The sequence below is a fragment of the Bos javanicus genome, chromosome 15 (genome assembly GCF_032452875.1).
Source record: "Bos javanicus breed banteng chromosome 15, ARS-OSU_banteng_1.0, whole genome shotgun sequence".
Classification (NCBI taxonomy): Eukaryota; Metazoa; Chordata; class Mammalia; order Artiodactyla; family Bovidae; genus Bos; species Bos javanicus.
In genome coordinates, this window is record NC_083882.1 from 76,163,781 (window position 1) to 76,186,121 (window position 22,341).

The window sequence follows — 22,341 nt, forward strand, 5'->3', positions numbered from 1 at the left end:
GAAACTGCCCTCTGACCTCAGTGGGGCCCTGTCTGTGGCCCCTCCCAGTAGATATCTGCTCTCACAGGCACAGCTTCTGTTACCCAGCTGCGTTCCCTGGGCTCCCCTGGCTCTTGGGTTTCCAGGCCTCACATTTAGGTGTTGCCCTGGAGGCTTGAGAGATCGCTGTGGGGGCCCTGTGCTTTCAGAGAGGCCAGGAGGAAACCCCCTCCTCCCCTTCCTTCCCTGCCAGGGCTGTCCCTCTTGGGCTGCTGCCGTCACCGAGGCTTCCCGCCCGCCTTCCCCAGACCGGTGGTGGCTGCTGGGAGGCCAGGTCACACAGCTCTGCATGTGAGCTGGGCTCACAGGAGGCACTGGGTGTGGAGCGCCTCCTCCCGCCACGTGCCGGAGGAGGAGGCGGAGGCACTGCCGGAGCAGCAGCCAACCTTCTGCCTCCGCTAATGGAGGGGAGGAGAGAGGAACTGAGATGAACTAGCCCGGCAAGTTCTGGCTTGTCATCAGCTGCTGCTTGGCCAACAGGGGCCCCAGGAGTCTGGCTCCAGCCCATCCGAATTCATCCTTACATAAACAGCCTCAATTCGCCTCTAAACTCTCCTCTAGCTTTTTTTCTTAACCTGAGTGCAGCTGTGTTTTTGTAAACTGCAAAAAAACCTTTAAGGTTGAGTTGTGACTGTGAACCCCGAGCCTCCGATTTAGGGAGGGACAGGCTGTTCCCCACCTCTCTGTTCTAGTAACTAGGGCCCAAGGAGAGAATGAATTTCCACCCAAGGAACACGTTTGCAGCTCTTATCAAAGAACTTCCTGGAGGCTTACGGTGGGGTAGAGACAGTCCACAGGGCACCCTGTGGCTTGGACAGGCAGGCCAAGGACCGTGAAGGCCAGTGGGGACTTTTCTGTGATAAGAGAGATATGGTCAGTGTCTGTCTTTAGGCGGCTCCACACCGGCACCAGGGAACCTGGAATTGAGCCCCAGATTTGGCCCTGACTTGCTCTGTTACCCAAGGCACCTGCTCCAGCAATCTGGGCTTCATTTCCCTCTCGGTAACATGGAGACGTAGCCTCCTTGTCCCCTCCTTTCCCCCTAGGGGTGGGACCCAGAGCGGATGAGGAAGGCCACCCTCCAAGCCTGCGCAGTCTGGGCTGTTTTCTGGGCGGGCAGAGACCTGAGACGAAGGGCCTCGTGAGTGACGGCAGGCGTCTTTGGGATTCCCAGGATCATTGAGCTGAATGGGCAGAAGCCGCCCCTTACCTACAAGCGCTTTCAGGCCATCATCAGCCGCATGGAGCTCCCCAGGAAGCCCGTGGGCTCCGTGACCAGCCAGCAGATGGAGGGCTGCCGGGCCGAGATCCAGGAGAGCCACGACGAGACCTACGGCGTGCCCTCCCTGGAGGAGCTGGGTGCGTACTCCTGCCCCAGCCCCTCATACTGTCACCTCCTTTTTCGTTTAAAAAAAAAAAAAAACCAGCTTACTATTTTTTTTTCTTTTTCGTCAAAGTGATGCTTGTTATTGTGGACACTTTAGAAAATAGAGATGAAAATGGAAATAACTGTCACAGTTACCCACCACTGATAATTTTGCAGCAATCCTTCTGGTCTTTTTTCCTGTTCATATTCACATGTTCAGCTTCTGTTTCTAGTTCATGACTAATTTTGTACTTTTACCTCTCAGACATAGCCTGGCATTGGCATCAGTGGGCTTCTCAATACCAACATAACTGGTATTGCCTCTGATGAAAGGGGCTATGTCAGCCTCTCTCCCTTTCCTCCCCTATCACACATTTTTTTTTCTATCTGAACGAAGTTAGCTTGTTTTACCTAAAAACCACACCTGTAGCCAGCTAACCTGCCAGGGCCAGTCATATAGAATTGTTCTCACCTGCCTATAATGAGACGTGGCTGAGATGAGGGAGGCAAGGGAAAGGAGAGAAGAGGTCACAGTGGGAAGAAAACCTGCATGACTTAGAAAACATCACTGAGGAAGCATTAAGGATTATCTCAGTGACTTCCCTGGTAGCTCAGACGGTAAAGTGTCTGCCTACAATGTGGGAGACCCAGGTTCGATCCCTAGGTCAGGAAGATCCTCTGGAGAAGGAAGTGGCAACCCACTCCAGTACTCTTGCCTGGAAAATCCCATGGAAGGAGGTAGGCTACAGTCCATGGGGTCGCAAAGAGTGGGACACAACTGAGCGACTTCACTTCGCTTTAGTCCTGTTAGCACCAAGAACACCATAGTCCAGCTCGCACAGAGCTCAGAGAACAGAGTCGCGTGTGAGGACTTGCTGCACCATCACCAAACTGACCTGACCCCCAGTCCTGTGGCCCTGCTGCCCCTCTCTAGGATTCCCCACTGAAGGGCTCGGCCCAGCGGTCTGGCAGGGAGGAGAGACGGAAGCGCTGGCCCGCCTGGATAAGCACCTGGAACGGAAGGTATGGCCCCTATTCCGAGACACAGGGCTTCAGATGCTGACACCCCGTGCAGCCAGGGGGTTGGAGCCAGGTTCATGTCCCTGAGTGCCTCTTCATTCAAGCTGGTTGAAAAAGTCTTCATGTCAATAACAGCAATAAGAGCAGCTACCATTCATGAGCGCTTACACCATGGGCTGGTCACCGGGCCGAGCATTTCTAGGTCTAGCGCCTGCTTGTGCTGCTGAGTCGCTTCAGTCGTGTCCGACTCTGTGCTACCGCAGAGATGGCAGCCCGCCAGGCTTCCCCGTCCCTGGGATTCTCCAGGCAAGAACACTGGAGTGGGGTGCCATTGCCTATTTCCTTTCATTTTTCCATCTGCCCTGCAAGGTAGGTATTAAGCTGTCCATTTTACCAATGAGGAAATCAAGACTTGCCTGAGGTCACACAGTTACTAAGTTGCGGGGTGTGATCTTGTTCTACTTGGTTCTAAAACTTGGGCTAGATTGCTTTTTTTTCATCAGTGTGTCCCCTTACTAAGAGGTCAGTGGGTAAGAGGTCAGATACTCTCTTACTAAGAGGATATCTGGTAGTAAAGTGTAGAAGATTATTTTGTGTTTCCATGTTCCCCACCCCTGCTCGCTTTGGCCGAGTCTCCTCCAAGGCACTGATTTCCATTTGCTCAGAGCAGAACGAATGGCCCACCCCGCAGTGAAGCGGGAATTGCTCAGAGGGAAGAAAGAGGCTGAGGCCCCAGAGGAGGCCCTCACAATGTGCCCCCCCACCTACACCCCCTGGGACTAGAGAAGCAGAGACTGTTCTCAAGAACAGTCACCTCCTATTTCCTGCCCCCCTGCAGCTGGTTTATAGACTGGGTCCCTAGAATCACGGCATGTTCTATTCCTACTCAGGTATTGGGCATTTGGCCCAGCAGCCAGGTGATAACAATGCAAGAAGGAGGCTAAGACAGCCCACTTGGGAAGAGTGCTCCCCAGCCCAGGAAGTACCTCGCCAGCAATGAAGGCGGGTCATGGGCCTAGTCTCCCCAAGGCCCAGCGGCCTTGAGGTCCCCATTTGGATCTTACCATCAGACAGGGCCAAAAGCAAGCCCCAGCCATTAAAAGGAGGAACATTGATGTCCAAGATCTGTGAGGGAACCGACCTCTTTGTCCACATTAGCTTTACACAGACATCCTTGTAGTCAGTCTGGAGACGAAGGCTGGGCCGAGGGGGCAGAAAGGGGAGCCTATATCAGGGCCCTTTAGACTCAAAGGTGGTCTTGGGGAATACTGTATTTTACGTATCTGGGAGAACCCAAGGTGCCTGATGGACAGGACTTTAAACCATTTCAGGAGGTTTATTTTAACTTCTTCACTTCTCCAAATCTGAAGTGAGCATTTTCTTAGGTTGGGACGGTCTAGCTACTAGAAAGCCTGCCCAACACGACAGACATAGAGTCTAAAACATAGTCTATAGAGGTGACAGCTGTGAAAGTACATTTAGGTGAGGAAAGGAGTGGCTCAGAGGGTTGTGAAAGTGGACGCGCAAGAGGACTGACTCTGTTATCAGTTCTTGTTTGCAAGTTGGCTTTTGAAAAAGGAATTTTTCTTAACTCATATAACCAAGAGTCCCAGGAGGTAGCCTTCAGGCACAGCTGGATCCAGGTGTCCAACTAATGCTACTTGGAATGCATTCTCCATCTCAGCACTGCCTTCCTGTGTATTATTTCATTCTCAGGCAGGCTTTCCTTGAGTGGTGGCAAGGCAGATCACCAGAGGCTTACTTTCAATGTGCTTAGTACTACCTGAGAAAGTTTCCAAAAGCTTCAGAAAAAGTCCCAAGAAGTGTTTTCATTGGTCTGGCTTGGGTCATGTGACTGTCCCCGACTGTCACTATAGCCAGGGAAAGGGCTGCCCCCTTCCCTGGTCAGACTTGAATCTGGGCGTGAGCCCACTCCCAGAGTCCAAGGTGGGCTCAGCTCTACCCTACCCAGTTGACCTGAGATTAGGGAAGGGTTGGGTCACCACAAGAACATTAAGTGCTGTTACCAGAAAGGGGGCCAAACAGTATGGTCTTTACCAGTGGGTTACCCAGTAGTAGCTGAGGGCAAGCATCTATCCACAAGTGTCCCAGTTATTAAATGAAAAAGGAGCAGTGGAATCTTGCAGCCCCGAGTGATTCACTAATGACTGCAGCACCAAGGATAGTGGCCGTCAGGCATGTCCCCCCTGTAGTCTTGGCAAAGACAGGAAACCTGAGTCCGAGCCAGTCTCTGGTACCAGCACCAGTTTGCAGGCAGCACACAGGCCAGAGGAATGTGTTGAACTGCACCCGTAAGAACGCAGGGAAATCCAGATTGTGGGAATTAGTGCAAGTCACAGATCTTGAGTTCTTTTACAAGAAATCTAAAAGGAAAAGAAGGAAACGGCAGGAAATACATAGAATAAAGTAAATAACACGTTGGACTCTTTTGACATGACCAAGACTAAACAAAATGTGCCTGCGGATGTACATTTGGATGAAAAAAAGAATAGAAAACACTTAAAAATGCAAGGAGTAACTGAGAAGGTAAAGCCCTCCCATCCAAATGTGCTTTGAAAAAACAAAAATATAAACATTTTAAAATGCTGGGACCTGATTATTAATAAAATTGGGCAGGTGGTCATTGATGGAGCAGGGAAGGGACCTGACTGGCAGAGCACGTAGGTGGGCTTCTGGGGTGGCCGGCAAGGTACTGATTCTTGAACTTCGGTGGCGGTTGCAGAGGTATTTGCCTTAGAATAATTCATTAAGCCACCCATCGGTGTGCTTTTGTATCTATGTTTCACTTAAAAAGATTTTCAAAGAATGGTGGGCAAGGATGCGAGCAGGCAAATATACCTTGTGTCTGTTAGAGGTACTTAACCAATACCTGAGGGTCACCTGCCAGGAAGGTAGCTTTGAGGCTGAGGCTTGAAGGAAGAGTCAAAATTAACCAAGGAAAGGGAGCTGCATGTGCAAAGGCTAGCAAGAGCATGATGCTTCAAGAAGAGCAGCAAGGGAGGAAGCTAGAAACATGGGCCCCCCGCAGACTGCAGGGTGCTTGTGAGCCTTGTTTAGGATTTGGGACTCTAGCCTGAGAACACCAGGAAGCCTGGTGCTGGTGTCGCCCTCGGGGACAGGCATTTTAAAGAACCACTCTGCTCCCGGTGTGGACAGTGGATTAGAGGGGACAAGAGCTGATGCAGAGGCAGGTAGGAGGCTGTCACAGTTGTCCAGTATAGATAGTCTTAGCCTAAACCAGGTCGATGGCAACAGGGGATGGAAAGAAAAGGACAGAGTGGAGAAATACTTGGACAGTGGGACTGACATGACCTGCTGAGGGAGGGCAGGGAAAGGTGACGGCCGTGCTTTTGGCTCTGGCAACGAGGTGGATGACAATGTGCTTTCTGAGGTAAGGCATGCCAATGGAAGGGCAGTTTAAAGAAAAGAGCCTGCTACCCTTGAGGCCTGAGAGTCAGTCCAGTGGAGATCTCTGGCAGGGAGTTGGATAGGGTGATTTGGGAGTCTAGGTTGCAGTCGGGGCGCAAGCTAGAGCCATGGTGATTGTCTGCAAGGAAGTAGCCTTAGAGGATCCATGGGACCGGATGAACTCAGCTGGAGCACAGTGGAGCAGAGGACCCGGGACAGAGCCCTGGGACGCCAGCACTTCAGGGTTGGGAGGCACGGTGGAGCTGGTGAAACATGAGTAGCCAGCCAGGTGAGAGCTGAGAGGCGACCAGGAGCCCACGGAATGGTGGGTATGGAGACGGGAGCGCGGGCAACAGGGTGAGTGGCTGGGAGGCCCAGAAACGAAAGGACAGAAAATGCACACAGGATTCAGTGGCGTGGACGTCATGGAGGCTCTGGTGGGAGTGGTGAAGGGGACGTGGAGCTGGGTTCGAGGAAATAGAGTGAGGCTGGCTGTGAAGGGAGGAAAGAGGATGCAGGGGGAAGTCTGCAGGGTGACTGGAAAGTATTTATTTTTGTTTTGTTTTGTTTGCAAAGAGCCGAGACCATTTCCCCAGTGTTGTTAGAGTGGACGCAGAAGAGAGGGAGAGGTGGAATGTGTGTAAGAAGGAATGGAGGAGGGCTCCAGAGCCGGGCGGAGGCCTCAGCCTTGGGCAGGGTCGCAGGGGGGGTGGGTGCAGGAGAGTCTGTAGATTTGGTGGCTAAAAGTTGAGGTGTTTCCTACCTGATGGCTTCCATTTCCTTGTCCTGAGGAAAGAAGGTCATCTGCTGAAGAGGGGTAGGTGAGTATGGAATTGGAGGTCTCAAGAGGGTATAAGTTGGTAAAATAGTCCTCACAAAGAACAAGAGGGCATTAGGAATTGAGAAATAAAATAGTTGTTAGAGGGAGTGGAAAAGACTGGAGTCAGTCCCTCCAGCCCTGTCTCTTACCATCTCTGTAACCCCAGCAGTCACATAACCCTTCTCAGCCTTAGTTCCTCATTTTCAAAAGGTGACAAATGCTGCCTCACGGGATTGCTAATAGCAAATGAGAGAACAGGTGTCCCTGAGTTGTGGAGGTTAAGTACCCTGCCGGCAGCAACTGGTGAGAAAAACAAGACAAGTGACCCCGCAATTCGTGACTCTGGGTCCGCAGTTGTGGGTTAGTGCTGTGGAGCGGTGGGCAGAAGTGCCCAGGCGAATCTGTGCAGTAGCAGCCTCAGGGCCCCTGTGACAGTGGGAGCTGAGCGAGAGCTGCCCTCTTCTGTAACATGGAAGCCCATGTTCCTTTCTTCTGTAGAGTCATAGCCTGTTCAGTGCTTTCAGAAACTTTCAAATCTGTCATTTTATTTAATCTCCAGCAGGTAGGAAACTTTGTTCTCATTTAATAGATAAGTCACTGAGGGACTAAATAACTTACTACAGTCATAGCACAAATTAAACAGAGTCAGGATGAGAACATGGGCCCCGTTGTTCGGTTGGTTGGTGGTTCCATCAGAAGTTGTGCCAGCCTGAAGGGGTGGGATGTGCACAGGACTCTTGTCCTGGCTCCTTGGCTTTCTGGTCTGCGACCTTAAGCAGGTTCCTTAACCACCAGCTGCCATCAGGCTTGTTCATCGGCAGCGTCCCGGCTTGTCCTTCCTCCGCTCTCTCTTTCTGCTGCAGGCCTGGGTTGCCAACTACGAGAGGCCCCGGATGAACGCCAACTCCCTGCTGGCCAGCCCAACGGGCCTCAGCCCCTACCTGCGCTTTGGCTGCCTCTCCTGCCGTCTCTTCTACTACCGCCTGTGGGACCTGTATAAGAAGGTGAGGGTTGTCAGCCTGCCCCCGCGTGCAGCCGAGAGGACCGGGGTCTTCTGGGCAGATCAGTCGCCATACAGGGAGGCCTTCCCTCTGGCTAAAGTGTGGGTACTGTCCAGAGACAGTGAGGAGGAGGCCACATCCGAGAGGTGGCCAAGCCAAGCACAACCCCAACCGCCGCTCAAAACCAAATCCAACTTCTCAAGTGGAGCAGGACAGGCCGGCCTCAGGGTGTGAGCCCGGGGTGGCAGAGCTGCCAGCAGCAGCAGGGTGAGGACTGAGCCCTCAGGGTGGGAGGCAGGATGGGTGAGGCTGGGGCCAGTCCTGAGGTGAAGAGCGCAGTGGCCCGCTACGGGGCGGCGTCCAGACTATCTCGTGGCGCTTGCCCATCAGTGATGAGGAAGTAAGCAGAGGGCCGGCTGCAGGGCCGGATGGGGCAACAGGCAGAGTGCCTTGTGGTGATGTACCCGCCCCCACGGAGAGAGAGGGCCACACCTCCCACCCCTGAGATTCATCAGCTCACACTTGCATCTGCATTGTTTCATGTGTCCTTAAGTTGCCAGCATCCAGATTTTGTGGCCTGGGGTAGCTTTGCCAGTTCAGTGGGTAATCTTGTGATTTTAGGAAAATTATCATTCCCTTGGGGCTTCCCAGGTGGCACAGTGATAAAGAATCTGCCTGCCAATGCAGGAGACACAAGAGACACAAGTTCAATGCTTGGATTGGGAAGATCCACTGGAGGAGGGCATGGCCACCCACTCCAGTATGCTTGCCTGGAGAATCCCAGGGACAGAGGAAGTTGGGGCTACAGTCCATGGGTTGAAAAGAGTTCAGATGTGACTGAGTACACACGCATCATTCGCTTGGAGGTCTGATGTCTTAGTTCCCTCGTGGCCCCAGATCCAGGCTTTGGGCATTACGTATTTAACCAAAATCTAGACTGAGCATTTTTGTGTGTGCGCTGTTGAGAAAACTCCCTTTGACATTTTAGAAAGGAGAGTTACACAGGGGCCCCTGAGGACAAGGACTGTGACCAGCCTGGGGAGCTCAGTTCCTGCCCCGAGTCCCACAGCACTGTCCCTTCCGCCACCTGCCGACCCTCAGCCGTTCTTGGTGCTCAGAGCAGCAGTGGGCACAGCCAGGGTGGCAGGTTCTGCAGGCACCTTCTGCCGTTTCTCCTGGGCACGGCCCCTCCCCGCATCGAGGGTGGAGGTGGCAGCTCCGGTCCTTTGTGGGGAGGCCTGGGTGGTGTGCTGTGGGCGGGGCAGGCGTTTGTACCCGTGTGCTTCCCCGCCCCCAGGTGAAGCGGAACAGCACGCCCCCACTCTCCCTGTTTGGGCAACTCCTGTGGCGAGAGTTCTTTTACACGGCGGCCACCAACAACCCCAGGTTCGACCGCATGGAGGGGAACCCCATCTGCATCCAGATCCCCTGGGATCGCAGCCCCGAGGCCCTGGCCAAGTGGGCCGAGGGCAAGACAGGCTTTCCCTGGATCGACGCCATCATGACCCAGCTGAGGCAGGAGGGGTGGATCCACCACCTGGCCCGGCACGCTGTGGCCTGCTTCCTCACGCGCGGGGACCTCTGGGTCAGCTGGGAGAGCGGGGTCCGGGTGAGTGCTCTCTCAGTGGGCAGCCCCCATGGGGGCTAGGGCGTGGGCTGGGACCCCTGGGTGCAGGAAATTGTCTCCAGATCCTCCTTGGCTTGCTAGCAGCAGAAGGCTTTGACACCCTTCTCCGGGGTGCATGTGGTGACGGGGAGAAGCATGGTTGTAGGCCTCCCTGGAGGCTCATGGTTTCTCCTGCCTGCATCTAGGTGTTTGATGAGCTGCTGCTGGACGCAGACTTCAGCGTGAACGCCGGCAGCTGGATGTGGCTGTCCTGCAGCGCTTTCTTCCAGCAGTTCTTCCACTGCTACTGCCCGGTGGGTTTTGGCCGCCGCACAGACCCCAGTGGAGACTACATCAGGTGAGGATGCAGAGCAGGCTTTCTGACCACTGCAGCCTCCTCCTCGGGTGAGATACACTTGGCCTTTGAAGGAGGCTCCCAGCGTGCTGACAGGTTGTCTGGTGGGTGCGTTTCAGGCGATACCTGCCCAAACTGAAAGGGTTCCCCTCCCGGTACATCTACGAGCCCTGGAATGCCCCAGAGTCCATTCAGAAGGCAGCCAAGTGCGTCATTGGCGTGGACTACCCCCGGCCCATCGTCAACCACGCCGAGGCCAGCCGGCTCAACATCGAGCGGATGAAGCAGGTTTACCAGCAGCTGTCCCGCTACCGGGGACTCTGTAAGGACCATCCCCTCATCCCCAACAGGAACAGCACCTCTGGGCTCCTGGGGTGGGAATGGGGGTTCCCAGATATTTGCAGGGGGACACTGCTGAGTGCTGCCTTCCAGGCTGTTAACTTGACTTCCTGGGCATAGGCCGCTCAGGCAGGGCTGAATGAGTTGCAGCCAGTGGAGAGAGACAGAACCTAGGACCCCCCTGTCTTGTCCTCCCCTGCCCCGGGGCCCTGTGCAGTCCTGTGAGTTTGCATTCCGATTACTCCCCTGCCTCTTTCCCAGGTCTGCTGGCATCTGTCCCTTCCTGTGTGGAAGACCTCAGCAACCCAGTGGCAGAGCCCAGCTCGATCCAGGCAGGGAGCTCAAGCAGTGTAGGTGAGTACAGCTGGCCTCCGGGGGCCTGTGCCCGTCCCAGGGGCACTGCAGAGCTACCCCCACTTCAGTCACGGGGTCTGAGGACGGAGACCAGAACACTCATGCCCTGGTGGAGCTTGAACTCCCCCCAGGGACACAGATGTTACAAAGGAACTGTGCAGAATCATGTCAGATACCAAGTGCTTTGCAGGAAAGTCGAGTCGAATGACCTGCTAAGAGAGCTCTGGGGAGGGAGGTGACTTTAGGTGGAGCACCAGAGCCCCAGGTAGTGAGCAGAGCCAGCCTTCCGAGAACAGGGGGAAGAGCATCCCAGGCAAAGGGAATAGCAAGAAAAGACTCAGAGACGGAAGCGAGCTGCCTGTCCCAGGAACGAAAGGAGGGAGGCCAGTGGGGCTGGCGTGTCCTGAGTGACAAGCTAGAGCGAGACAAGGATGGGTAGCCGGAGCAGCGCCGTGTAGACTCTGCGTCCACAGGAGGGTTAGCGTTCCCTCATGTGTGCAGGGAGAAGGCGCTGACAGGGTCAGCAGGGCAGAGGCGTGATCGCTTTATGTTTTAAAGAGCTCACTCTGCCTGCTGTGTGTGTGTGGAGAGCACAGCGTGGGCAGGAGCCCCCGAGGACGGGGAGGCTGGACAGGGGGCGACGAGTCGTCCAGGCAGGAGGTGGCAGGAGAGAAGGGTAGGCAGACTTGCCCCTTTCTTAACCTCTGCCCTTCAGCTCTGGGACGAAGACTGGCAAGTTCAGACTGTAGAGAACTACAGAGCTTTTTCTACTTTGCCTGGCCAGGTGGGCTCCACAGGGGAGAGCATGCTCATCCCAGCTTCGGGAGGCCTGTTGCAGAGGGAAGGCCTCAGTCCCCGAGCAAGGAGAGCCGCCGGGCCCGTCCGTCTCCGGCCTGGAGCCCTTGGCACTTGGGCCCCAGAGCTGGCACTCGTGCCTGCAGGCCTGATCATGCACTCCTCGGATCTTTCCAGGCGGTCACTGCTGAAGGAGGGGGACTGGTCTGAGGAGCAGTCTCCCTGCCCCCTAAAAAGCAACCTCTGCGCAGTTGAGGGTCATGTGGGCTTAACGCATGTGTCCGTGTGACACTGACCTGCTTCCCTACAGGCCCAAGACCGCTGCCCGGGGGCCCAGCGTCTCCCAAGCGCAAACTGGAAGCAGCAGAGGAGCCGCCTGGTGGAGAGCTCAGCAAACGGGCCAGGGTGGCAGAGTCGCTCCCCTCAGAACTGCCGAGCAGGGGCGTCTGAGAGTGAGTGAGGCGGAAGAGAGGCGGGGGTGAGGAGGGGGGAGAGTCTCGTGGGGTGAGGCGGGGAGGGCTGGGGGTGAGTTTGGGAAACTACCACCCTGCCAGGTGAAGCTTAAAACCCGGCAAACGGGATTAAAGCCTGGTGAGGACTGCATGACTTCTTTAGGATTTCAGCTCAAATTCTACCATTCTTACTTTTACACCTTCTAATACTAAAAAGAGAATTTAAAGGTAAAGCTTTGTTCCTTCTTTGCTAGCTATGGGAAAGGAAAAAAAAGGACTCTTTCTACCTGTCAAAGTGAGCCAGATCCAAAAAAAAGAAAGCGGAGACCTGGGTGTGAAGCTGAGGGGGAAGCCATCCCAGGGCAGGGCTCGGGGTGCTTCAGGCCCCTCTGCCAGTTGCCCCGACGGGCTGTGCGCTTGAGACTGGCCAGCAGAGGGCAGCACACACTTTCAGAATGTAGGCTTAGGGGTGCTTGGAGGCTCACTCAGCCCAGCCCCACCACCCACCTACCCAGGCTCCCCGTCAGTCCTCTGTGCCTCTTACAGCCACGCCTCCATTCAGGTCTTTCTCATGGCTTCAGCTCTGCACTTTCCTGTCAGCGCTCATCTTCCTTGGAAGCCCCTGAATGTCTTCAAAAACAAAAACCTGGCTCTTCTTCCCCAGAGTAAGAGGGCCTTTTATGCCTTTCTGGGGAAGACATAAATTACTATCCACTTTGGGTCACCATCTTGGGCTGTTCCTTATGTGCCGTGTCTGCAAAATTAGATGGGAGGGGAATTTTCTCTGTGAAGCCAATTCTTTTTTTCTAAGCTCTTGCACTTCAAGGCCGGGCGGGGCCATCTGGTCTCTGCGTCTAGACTCACTTGTCAGTGACGCGGCAGATGTTTGATGCCCTTTACCCGACTAGGCGCTTTGTCACAGACGTCACAGGTGGACAGATTTGTGTTATCTCGTCCTGGGAGTACTGGCAACCTTGGACATTACCTCTTAGTTCTCTCTTAAGTCTGTGATACTAAGCAAAGTTCATTCTGTCTTACAAATCTGGAACTTGCCAAGCTGATACTCTGACTTTCAGATGAGAAGATCAAAGAACAGAGAGGTTAAACGTCTGGGTTATGGTTGCTCAGGAAGGTAATGGCATCCACTTGAGCCTGAAACTGTTGCCAGCAAATGTGTGAGGAAAGGGAGCTTAAGACATATAAAACATGATACGATGCCCATCCATAAGGATGTAATAGTCTGCTTAGAGAAACAAGACAAATGATCTATAATTCCTGGACAGATGATTCACACTCCACCAGCTTAGCATTAGACACAGGTTGGTGGGCTGGAGCGATCCAGGAGTACAAGACAGAAGTTACCCTAGAGGACCTGGACGACGAATTGAATCTAGGCAGCAAGGCGGGGCGTTTCCGACAAGAACAACAGCTTAATGATTACATGATCTTGTGCAGATTACTTAAGCTCTCTGAGACTTGGTTTCCTCATCAAAAATTAGGTTCTTGTTACAAAGATTAAATGATTAAATATATGTGTTAGTAACATATGGGGCTACTAGGATGAACAACGTGGCTACTGTGGTGAAAACGAAAGAGGGATTTAGTTTTCTTAAGGAACAAAAGGCCCAGAGCACGGTGTTGCTGGTTTGGGTTTGATGGCTCAACAATGTCAGAGCCAATTTTTCTGAGATTCTCTTATTTCTTGGCCTTAAGGTGGCTGCCACAGCTTCAGCCATCAATTCCTTGCTCAAAGCAAAAAAGAGAAGGAATCGCAGAGACAGCTGCACTCATTCATTCAATAAACATAAATCAGGTGATGACACGTTGCCAGACACTGTTGTAGGCACTGAATATGGTTGTGAACATGACCGACAGCGTCCTGCCCGCCCTTGGGTGCGTCTTCGTGAGAGGAGACAGACAGTAAGCAGACAGAAACACCTTGTGTCAAGAAGCCCTAAGTGGTGATGAAGGGAAAATAAAGCTGAGTAAAAGAAAGTAAAGTTTGGGTTGGGGGCCCAGTGAAGGTTTTTTGCAGTTTTATACTGTGCCAAGTCGTCAGGGGGTGCCTCTCTTCCTTTTCATCAAGAAAATAAAACCTTTACCAGGACACCTCTTCTGCAGCTTTTCACATTGGCGTCATGAGCCAGAACTGAGTCATGAAGCCACCCCCAAGCTGGGAAATAGGATCCGGATTGTTTAGACCATTGATCTCCAACCTGAGTGAGCAACAGAAGTCCCTGGAGGATTTGTTAAGCCGCAGATGGCTGGGCCCCACCCCCAACGAGCCTGGGCTGGGGCCTGAGAATTTGCATTTCTAACACGTTCCCAGCAGTTGATGATGATGCTGTTCTGGGACTGCCTCTGAGAATCACTGACTTAGACCATTCCTAATCTATTGTCTGAGCCATGTCCACGAGTCGTCAGACAAAATCCAGGTTCTGTTAGCTACAGAGTGTGGGTGCTGGTCAGTAATTAACACTTTCTGTGTAATACACAGGGTACTTAGCCTTGCGTGCTGAGTCGCTTCAGTCGTGTCTGACTCTTTGCAACCTTATGGACTGTAGCCCACCAGACTCCTGTGTCCTTGGAACTCTCCAGACAAGGATACCAGAGTGGTTGCCATTTCCTCCTCCAGGGGCTCTTCCCCACTCAGGGATCGAACCTCCGTGTCTTAAGTCCCCTGCACTGGCAGGCAGGTTCTTTACCACTGGTGCCGCCTGGGAGGCCCCGCTTAGCCTTAGAAGTTCCTAAATAAGATGATAGCTATTATTATTATGGATATTGTTATTACTATTTTTTTACAAGAACATGAGGTTACAGTTGGGTCCAGTCATGGAGGGTCTTAAATGTCAAGCAGACAGAGTCCTTGGTGTGTAGTCTCTGGGAACGGAGGCGCATTTTGAAACAGAGTGAATGATCAAACTGGCATTTTTTGAAGATTAACCAGGCATTGGGCTGGGGCTCTAGAGGAAGCTGTGTGGGGAGAGAGCCAGTCGCGAGGCTGTGGCGGTGATTCCAAGAGGACACTGAAGGGTGCAGAGGCCAGCACCTCTCCTCGAGTGTAGTCCAGGGGTGTCCCTCAGCCTGTCGGGATGGGGAGGACTGATTCTCAAGGGTCAGCCCTTCATCGTGCCAGTCGACTGGAAGTGGGGCCTGGAGGTCAGAGGACAGGACGGATACTCGTGTTCTTCGGAAACCCTGAAAGAGAAGAGTGTCTCAGTGGCGCTTGTGTTTCGCTGTGTGCTGGGGTTGCACCGGGGCCTGAGGATGGCTGGGCATCATCACCAGTGATCAGTGATGACAGCATCTCGTCACCTGCCCCACCCATCAAGCACAAGCCTTGGGGAAAGAGGAGAAACCGTGTGTGAAAAGCCTCCGAGTAAAATGCACCACATATGAAATCACGTCGCCGCCTTGCATGTGCTTCTCAGGGTGTCTTTGATTCTGTCATTGTTACCGCAGTTAGAGCCAGCACCCTGGGCTGGACGGGCCACACAGCAGTGGCCCCTAGGCCTGAGTCGGTAGTCTTAACTGCCTTCGCCCCTTCTCCTCTCTATCAGTGTAGCTGAGTGACTCAGGGCCGGATTCACAACCGTGCTGAGGTGCTCTAGCTGTCTGGTGTGAATAAGCATACTTCACCAGCCGGAGGCTCCATCACGGGCCCTTCAGGCTGAGTTTAGCTCCAGCCTCTCTCGTTTGTTATTCTGTTGTTTCCGATGCCTCAGGCCTGGGCCAGACAATGATTTAAACTGATCTTGTGGGAAAACATATCCTGATATCAGTTGGTTCCACGCTTACCTCAAACCCACATCAGTATCTGTTCTGCATTTGGTTACTGTACGATGTTCACAAAACTGAAAAATAAGCCAGCCTCAAATAGCTTTCATTTCAGCTGCTTCTCCATAATCCCCAAAGCTGCTGACCGCTCAGGATTCCATCAGCTTCCAATTGTGTGCAGGTTTTTTGTATTGGTCCAATTATTTTAGCAGTGCACAGGATCTATTTGCCCTTCTGCTGGTACATACTGATCTGTTGAGAGAAGCCTGTTGAACACAGAAGGTTCATGGCCAAGGACCACCTCTCCCCGTCCTCCGCCCGAAGTTCACGCAGGCTTGGTTAGCCGTGGGGCTCCCCTGAGGAGGGCACAGCTCTCCACTCCAGTGTTCCTGCCTGGAGAATCCCATGGGTAGAGGAGCCTGGCAGGCTACAGTCCACTGGGTCACAAAGACTCAGACACAACTGAGCGACTAACAGTTTCACTTTTCACTGAGGAGAACCTGACTTCTGGAATCTCTTTGTTGTCTTTGTGACAATGGCATACATCTGCCGCATGTATGTCCGTCCTTACCTGAACCTGTGTGTGAGGGGCACTGAGCAGTCTGTAAGACACTGCCCCGGGGGAAGCGGAGGCTGTGTGGTGGTCAGAAGCCCGTCCTGGGAGCCTGCACACAGGTTTTTCTCGCCTCTCTGACTCAGTTCCTGAAACGAGAATTTATTGGGACTTGACATCCCCTCGCACTTTCGCTGCCGCTTACTCAGTAGCTGCTGACGGACAGACACCCCTCCCTTTGCTGTGGTACAGCAGGAAGGGCAGGCGAGTAGCTAAAGTGGAGAATGAGGCTGAGCCGACGGACCAGCTGAAAACCCGTCCAGGCCCAGCCGCACCCTGCCCTTCCCCGCTCCTCATGTCGGGGCTGGGAGCCGGCCTTCTGCCCCTCTCAGGCTCGGGCCCTGCACCTCAGCCCCTGTGCTGGGGAGGGTGGCCACTGAGGCCTGGTCCAGCTCCAAGCCACGTTTCTTCCAGACCCTGAGCGGTAGTGGCCTCCTCTGCTGACGAGGCTCGGGTGTGCACAGTGGCCCACACGCCCCTCCCGGGCTGGGAGCCAGCATCCAGTGTGGGAGAAGGGATGTGAGGGCCCTGGGACACGGGCCGTCCTAACTGCCATTGGCACGCGGAGGGAAGGTCATTAACTAGTCTGTGTTCCAGCCACTTGTGATGGGTTGAGAGAGTGAAATAGGTGTGAGATTGGCTCTGTCTTTAGTGGTGTTTTATGCGTCGCTTTCTCCCCTGGCGCCTCTCCCCTCGCTGCGCTTCTCTGTGTTTAGTGAGGCTGTCGTTTTCCTGTACGGCCTCGTTTGATTTCCCCGAGCGCCTTTTTCTGCGGACTTATGTCCTAGCTTGAGAATAAGAACACAGAGACCATCTAATTATCTGCTGATCGAGCAGCTTGAGTAAGTAGTTGACCAGGCCTTTGACTAGCTTTGTAGACAAGGATGAGCTGGTTCTTCCAAACCTTGGTTTTCTGTGTGGGCTTTTGAAGCCATCACAGAGGGTTGTGGGTCACTGGGGCTCATCTGAGGCCAGGTCATTGCCACCTCCCTTCACGGGTCTGCCCCATGGCTAAACCATGTCCAGGTGAGCGTAGGCCTCAATGAATTTTTAGTATTATACCTGCCCGACTGCACCTCATCTCCTCATCTTCTAAGCTGAGGCATCGGTTCTTAACACCTCTTTGGGTTACCCATGCTTTGAAGAGTCTGATGAAGGATGGAGCCTCTCCCCGGAAAATTACACCTGTTCCCACACAGAGCAAAATGTACGTCACGGCGTCTGTGGACCGCCCCTTAAGGCCTGTCCTTGGACCCCTTAAGGGTCAGGAACCCCAGAGTAAGAGCCCGTGTTTGAAGGAATCCTCAAGCACCGTTTATCGTCCCTCGCCCCTGAAGGTGGGGAGAACACCAGAAATGGAGGTAGTGGGTGGGAGCACCTGTTTACTTTCCAGTCCTGAAGTTATCAGTTGCAGAAGAGAGTCAATTAGCATGTTTCAATAAACATGTATACACTTTAGTAACGAATATATTTACTTGTAGTGAAAAAATATGGCTAGGTCATTACAGTACAAACTTAAAGAGAAAATTCTGGAAGAAATGGGAATACCAGATCACCTGACCTGCCTCTTGAGAAATTTGTATGCAGGTCAGGAAGCAACAGTTAGAACTGGACATGGAACAACAGACTGGTTCCAAATAGGAAAAGGAGTACATCAAGGCTGTATATTGTCACCCTGCTTATTTAACTTCTATGCAGAGTACATCTGGAGAAACACTGGGCTGGAAGAAGCACAAACTGGAATCAAGATTGCCAGGAGAAATATCAATAACCTCAGATATGCAGATGACATCACCCTTATGGCAGAAAGTGAAGAGGAACTAAAAAGCCTCTTGATGAATGTGAAAGAGGAGAGTGAAAAAGTTGGCTTAAAGCTCAACATTCAGAAAACGAAGATCATGGCATCTGGTCCCATCACTTCATGGCAAATAGATGGGGAAACAGTGGAAACAGTGGCAGACTTTATTTTTTTGGGCTCCAAATCACTGCAGATGGTGACTACAGCCATGAAATTAAAAGACGCTTACTCCTTGGAAGGAAAGTTATGACCAACCTAGATAGCATATTGAAAAGCAGAGATGTGACTTTGCCAACAAAGGTCCGTCTAGTCAAGGCTATGGTTTTTCCAGTGGTCATGTATGGATGTGAGAGTTGGACTGTGAAGAAAGCTGAGCGCCAAAGAATTGATGCTTTTGAACTGTGGTGTTGGAGAAGACTCTTGAGAGTCCCTTGGACTGCAAGGAAATCCAACCAGTCCATTCTGAAGGAGATCAGCCCTGGGATTTCTTTGGAAGGAATGATGCTAAAGCTGAAACTCCAGTCCTTTGGCCACCTCATGCGAAGAGTTGACTCATTGGAAAAGACTCTGATGCTGGGAGGGATTGGGGGCAGGAGGAGAAGGGGACGACAGAGGATGAGATGGCTGGATGGCATCACTGACTCGATGGACGTGAGTTTGAGTGAACTCGGGGAGTTGGTGATGGACAGGGAGGTCTGGCGTGCTGTGATTCATGGGATCGCAGAGTCTGACACAACTGAGCGACTGAACTGAACTGAAAGAGAGAATTGTTGAAAATATTTTAAAGAGGTACTCAGTATTGTCCCATACAGGTATCCACTCATAAATTTGTTTTTGATTTTTCCCAGCTTCCAGAGGAATTATCATCATCCAGTTAAAATCTTTGGATTTAACATTTGCCTGAAAAGGGCTGCATGTGTCAGAAGACTGATTTTGAACCCCTGACTCCAGTGTCTTCAACTCTCGAGAGCATTTTTTCCTTTTCTGTTAACATCTGAACTTCCATTGATGTTGTTTGAATGTTAATCTTCATGCCACCGTGTTGAACTTGTTACATCCTCTGAAAGTCTTAAATGGGAGATCCTGTAATGTAGAGATTACTTAGTGGCAAAAATACAGATTGCGGAAGCAGACGGACCTAGGTTTCCCGTCTTGGCTCTGTCACTCCTGAATTCTGTCGTCTTGGGCAGCTTATGTAGCCTCTCTGGCTTCAGTTTTCTCATCTGTAAAAATGAAGGCTGTGTCTTCAGGGTTAATGGGGTCATAAGCTGCATTAGTTCGCTTGGATTCTCACAAGGTGCCACAGACCAGGTGACTCTAATGACAGAAATTCATTCGCTCACAGCTCTGGGGGCTGGAAGTCTGAGGTCAAGTTGGCAGCAGGGTTGGTCTCTCCTGAGGCCTCTCCGCTTGGCCTGTAGATCGCTGCTGTCTGCCTTGTCTTCATAGGCTCTGACCTCTGTGTGTCTGTGCTCTAATCTTTTCATAGAAGGACACCAGTCATTTGGGATCAGGGCCCACAATAAGTACCTAATTTTAACTTAATCACTTCTTTAAAGACCCTCTTTGCAAAAACAGTCCCATTCCGAGGGGATCAGGGCTTCATACACAAATCTGTATACGAATCTAACACACGTGTGTAGTGCCTGACCCACAGTAGGCTCAGTAGGCTGTCTTGTTATCCACCTGATCATCATTTAAGAGGTACAGTCTTTGAACAGAGGCCCGCATGTCTCTACACTCTCAGACACCCTGGACCTCTTGAAACAGGCAACCCAGCATTGTGATGGGCTTGCCCTGTCCTGTTATCCAGCATGAGGCCATCTCTTCCCTCTGCCCTAGATCCAGGATGTTATAAATCTTTAAAATGACTCATCCTTGAGTCTCCTCTCCCCCGCCCCCCAGTCTTCTAGCACAGTGCCAGCTTGCTTTTATCTCTATGTGGAAGTTCGCTCACCCGCTGATTCCAAACTCAGTCATTGCCTTCATCTTCAGAATTACTGGTCCTGGCTGGCTTCTCTTCCAGCCATTTTTTTTTTTTTCCTGATTCTGCATCTCTGGCAGCAGACCCTGTGCCTTGATACAGAAACTGCCCTTGTCGTATCTGAATAAGTGTCACCCAAGGCCTCAGGTAGTGACCCCTCCTCTGCCGTCCTCAGGCCTGGGGCGGAGGAGGCCCAGAGAGTCCGCCAGGGAGAGCTGGTCCATGTCAGCACCTCGGAGAGGGCCAGCGTCCAGGTCCCGCTGGCATCCCAGCAGCCACCTTGTCCCCAGGCGCTGCGGCTCGTGTGCTTCGCTCTGGGCGCTCCCTGGTTCCCCAGAGAAGCCGCCAGAGGAGCCATGTCCCAGGCAATGGAGAGTCTCCTGAACGCTCCTTTTCGCCCCTGTCTCTCTTGCAGCTGCAGTGCCGTGGCTCCATGAGCAAAGCTTGGGTGCCCAAGCCGCCACCGTGGCAGCGGAGTGCAACCTGCAGAGCTGCTGATCACCTGCAGAGACGGAGCGAACGTGTGTGCGTGTGTGTGTGCGTGCGGAGGAAGGAGGGCCACCTGTTGTGTGTGCATGCATCTGTGTACACTCGTGTGTCTCTGAACGCTGTCTGGGCCGGAGGAGGACGGGTAGCAGCTTCACCTCAGCCTCCAGACCCCAGACTAGAGGTCACGGCGGTGGCGGTCACCCCATACCTGTCCCTGGGGGCCTGCTGCCTCTTCTGCCTAGAAGGGTGGTCAGACCTTAGGTGGGATTCTGACACCTGCTCCCCTTCCCCTTCCCCCTCCATGTCAGACTGAGGAGCAGGGGAAGCATTTCTGGCTCGTGTGCAGAGTGGGATTCTCGAGGCAGCGAGGGGCCTTCTGAGTTCCTGCTTTATGACCCCCGAGGGCCGGGCAGGCTGGAGGGGACAGGTGCTGTCCAGACAGTCACCTGGCCTGGCTTCTTTTAAAATTCCCTGCAAGTGGACTCCCCAAACTCTTCCCGGGGGAGCTGGGGCTGAGCTGTGGCCAGATCTGCAGCCTTTCTGCCTCATACAGAAGAGCACCAGGGGCCTGACCTGAGTGCCGGGTGTGCAGCCTGACAGGTAGTAGCAGAGAGGAGCCTCTCACTCTTCGGGGCTGAAAACCTGAGGCTAGGAGTTAACCCCTGCTCTCACCGCTCCTTCACCGTCAGAGCGGAGCATCCAGTAGGAGGAGGCCAGGTTCCTGGTGGTGGAGGGCCCCCTGGCTCCCCTGGCCACACTCCACGGCACCTCAGTCCTGCCCCCGAGGTCGGCTGATGGCAGCCAGGGAAGTCATTGTCGTCTGCCCGGGGCTGGTCAGCACCGAGCTACCGCATCAGCCCTCCTGGTAGCTGGACATCAAGGGCCCAGGCAGGTGCACGGCCAGGGACAGTTGGGAAGGGCCCCAGCTGAGGTCCCGGCCAGCGCACCAACCCTTCTGCAGCAGGCGGGACGTTTGACCCAGAGAAGCCAAGGGCTTGCAATCCAGGGGCAGCCGGTGCTCCCACATGAACCCTCCCACTGCTGGAGGTCTGTGCTGAGGAGGACCCCACGGAAAGGAGGACTGTGTGGCCGACTGGAGCACGTCTTCCTCCACCCATGGCCCAGACTTGAGCCACAGCATGCGCACGCACAGGAGTGTGTGCAGGTGTGTGTGTGCCTGAGAGACAAACCCCTCATGGGGTTTTTGTCCTCACGTGTCGCATTAAGCTGGCCCTGGGCCTTCTCTCTACCTCCCCTGTGACCTTGTCCCAGCCCTGCCCCCCACTCTCCTCTGTCCTAGGAGGACCCAAACCCTGGGTCAGGCCCCTGTCTCCTGCATCAGTCCAGCACACTGACAGGCTTCTCCCTGAGATGTCCTCAGGCTTCCTCAGCCGGAGAGCTGCCTTTGGAGTCCAACTGTTGTATCTGTGTCAACCCATGAGAAATGTCGCATATTGCACGGGGGAAACAGCTTTTTCTGCAGTGTTGGGTTGGGGGCTTTACTGCTGTCTTAGCCCTAGCCAGGAGGAAAGGGCATCGGGGGCTGCTGCCGAAAGGAGGGGAGAGCAAGCCTGGAAGGACTGAGCAGAGAAACTGGGACGGCCGGAGGGCTTAGGGCCAGAGTCAGTGCTTGTCTGACAGCATCTCAGACGGCAGGATGATTCCCTTTGCCTGCCTTTTTGATGATGGGTCTCTTCCCTAAGGTATATGTTGGCAGGACCACCGCCCCCTACTTCCCTACTGTCCCTGGCATGCTGGCCCTTTCCCAGTGGACTGGAAATGAGAGGGGGTATCCAGTGGCCTGAAGCTCTGTGATGGCTTCGTGTCTCCCCTCTCCTGGCCCAGGTGTCCCTGGGGGCTCCTGCAGAGCACTACCCCAAGTCCTGACCCAAGGGCCAGCATGGGGAGGAGACGGTCGCAGGCCACATGCACTTTATATGGAGATTTTGTATTGCTAGAAAGTGTGTTTCTCCCACAGTTTGTGAATATTCATGTGTTTCATAAATGTCTGATCCTATCTGAGCAAAGTTGTAATGTCAATTTTGTGGGAGGTCTGGGTACTGGGCGGCAGTAGGGCTTAACCTGAGTGAACCAGGAGCCTCTC

General features: G+C 53.4%; 1 protein-coding gene across 1 annotated transcript in view; it reads left to right on the forward strand.

Moving 5' to 3' along the window:
• CRY2 (cryptochrome circadian regulator 2) overlaps positions 1-22,264 on the forward strand; it is a 36,137-nt gene extending 13,873 nt beyond the window's left edge. The window contains exons 4-12 of the mRNA XM_061381300.1: positions 1,214-1,398; positions 2,340-2,428; positions 7,538-7,678; positions 8,973-9,284; positions 9,488-9,639; positions 9,756-9,958; positions 10,237-10,329; positions 11,435-11,576; positions 20,164-22,264. Of these exons, the coding sequence (XP_061237284.1) occupies positions 1,214-1,398; positions 2,340-2,428; positions 7,538-7,678; positions 8,973-9,284; positions 9,488-9,639; positions 9,756-9,958; positions 10,237-10,329; positions 11,435-11,574 (1,315 nt within the window). The 3' untranslated portion in view covers positions 11,575-11,576; positions 20,164-22,264. The remainder of the gene's footprint in view (positions 1-1,213; positions 1,399-2,339; positions 2,429-7,537; positions 7,679-8,972; positions 9,285-9,487; positions 9,640-9,755; positions 9,959-10,236; positions 10,330-11,434; positions 11,577-20,163) is intronic.
• Positions 22,265-22,341: the final 77 nt, after the last annotated feature.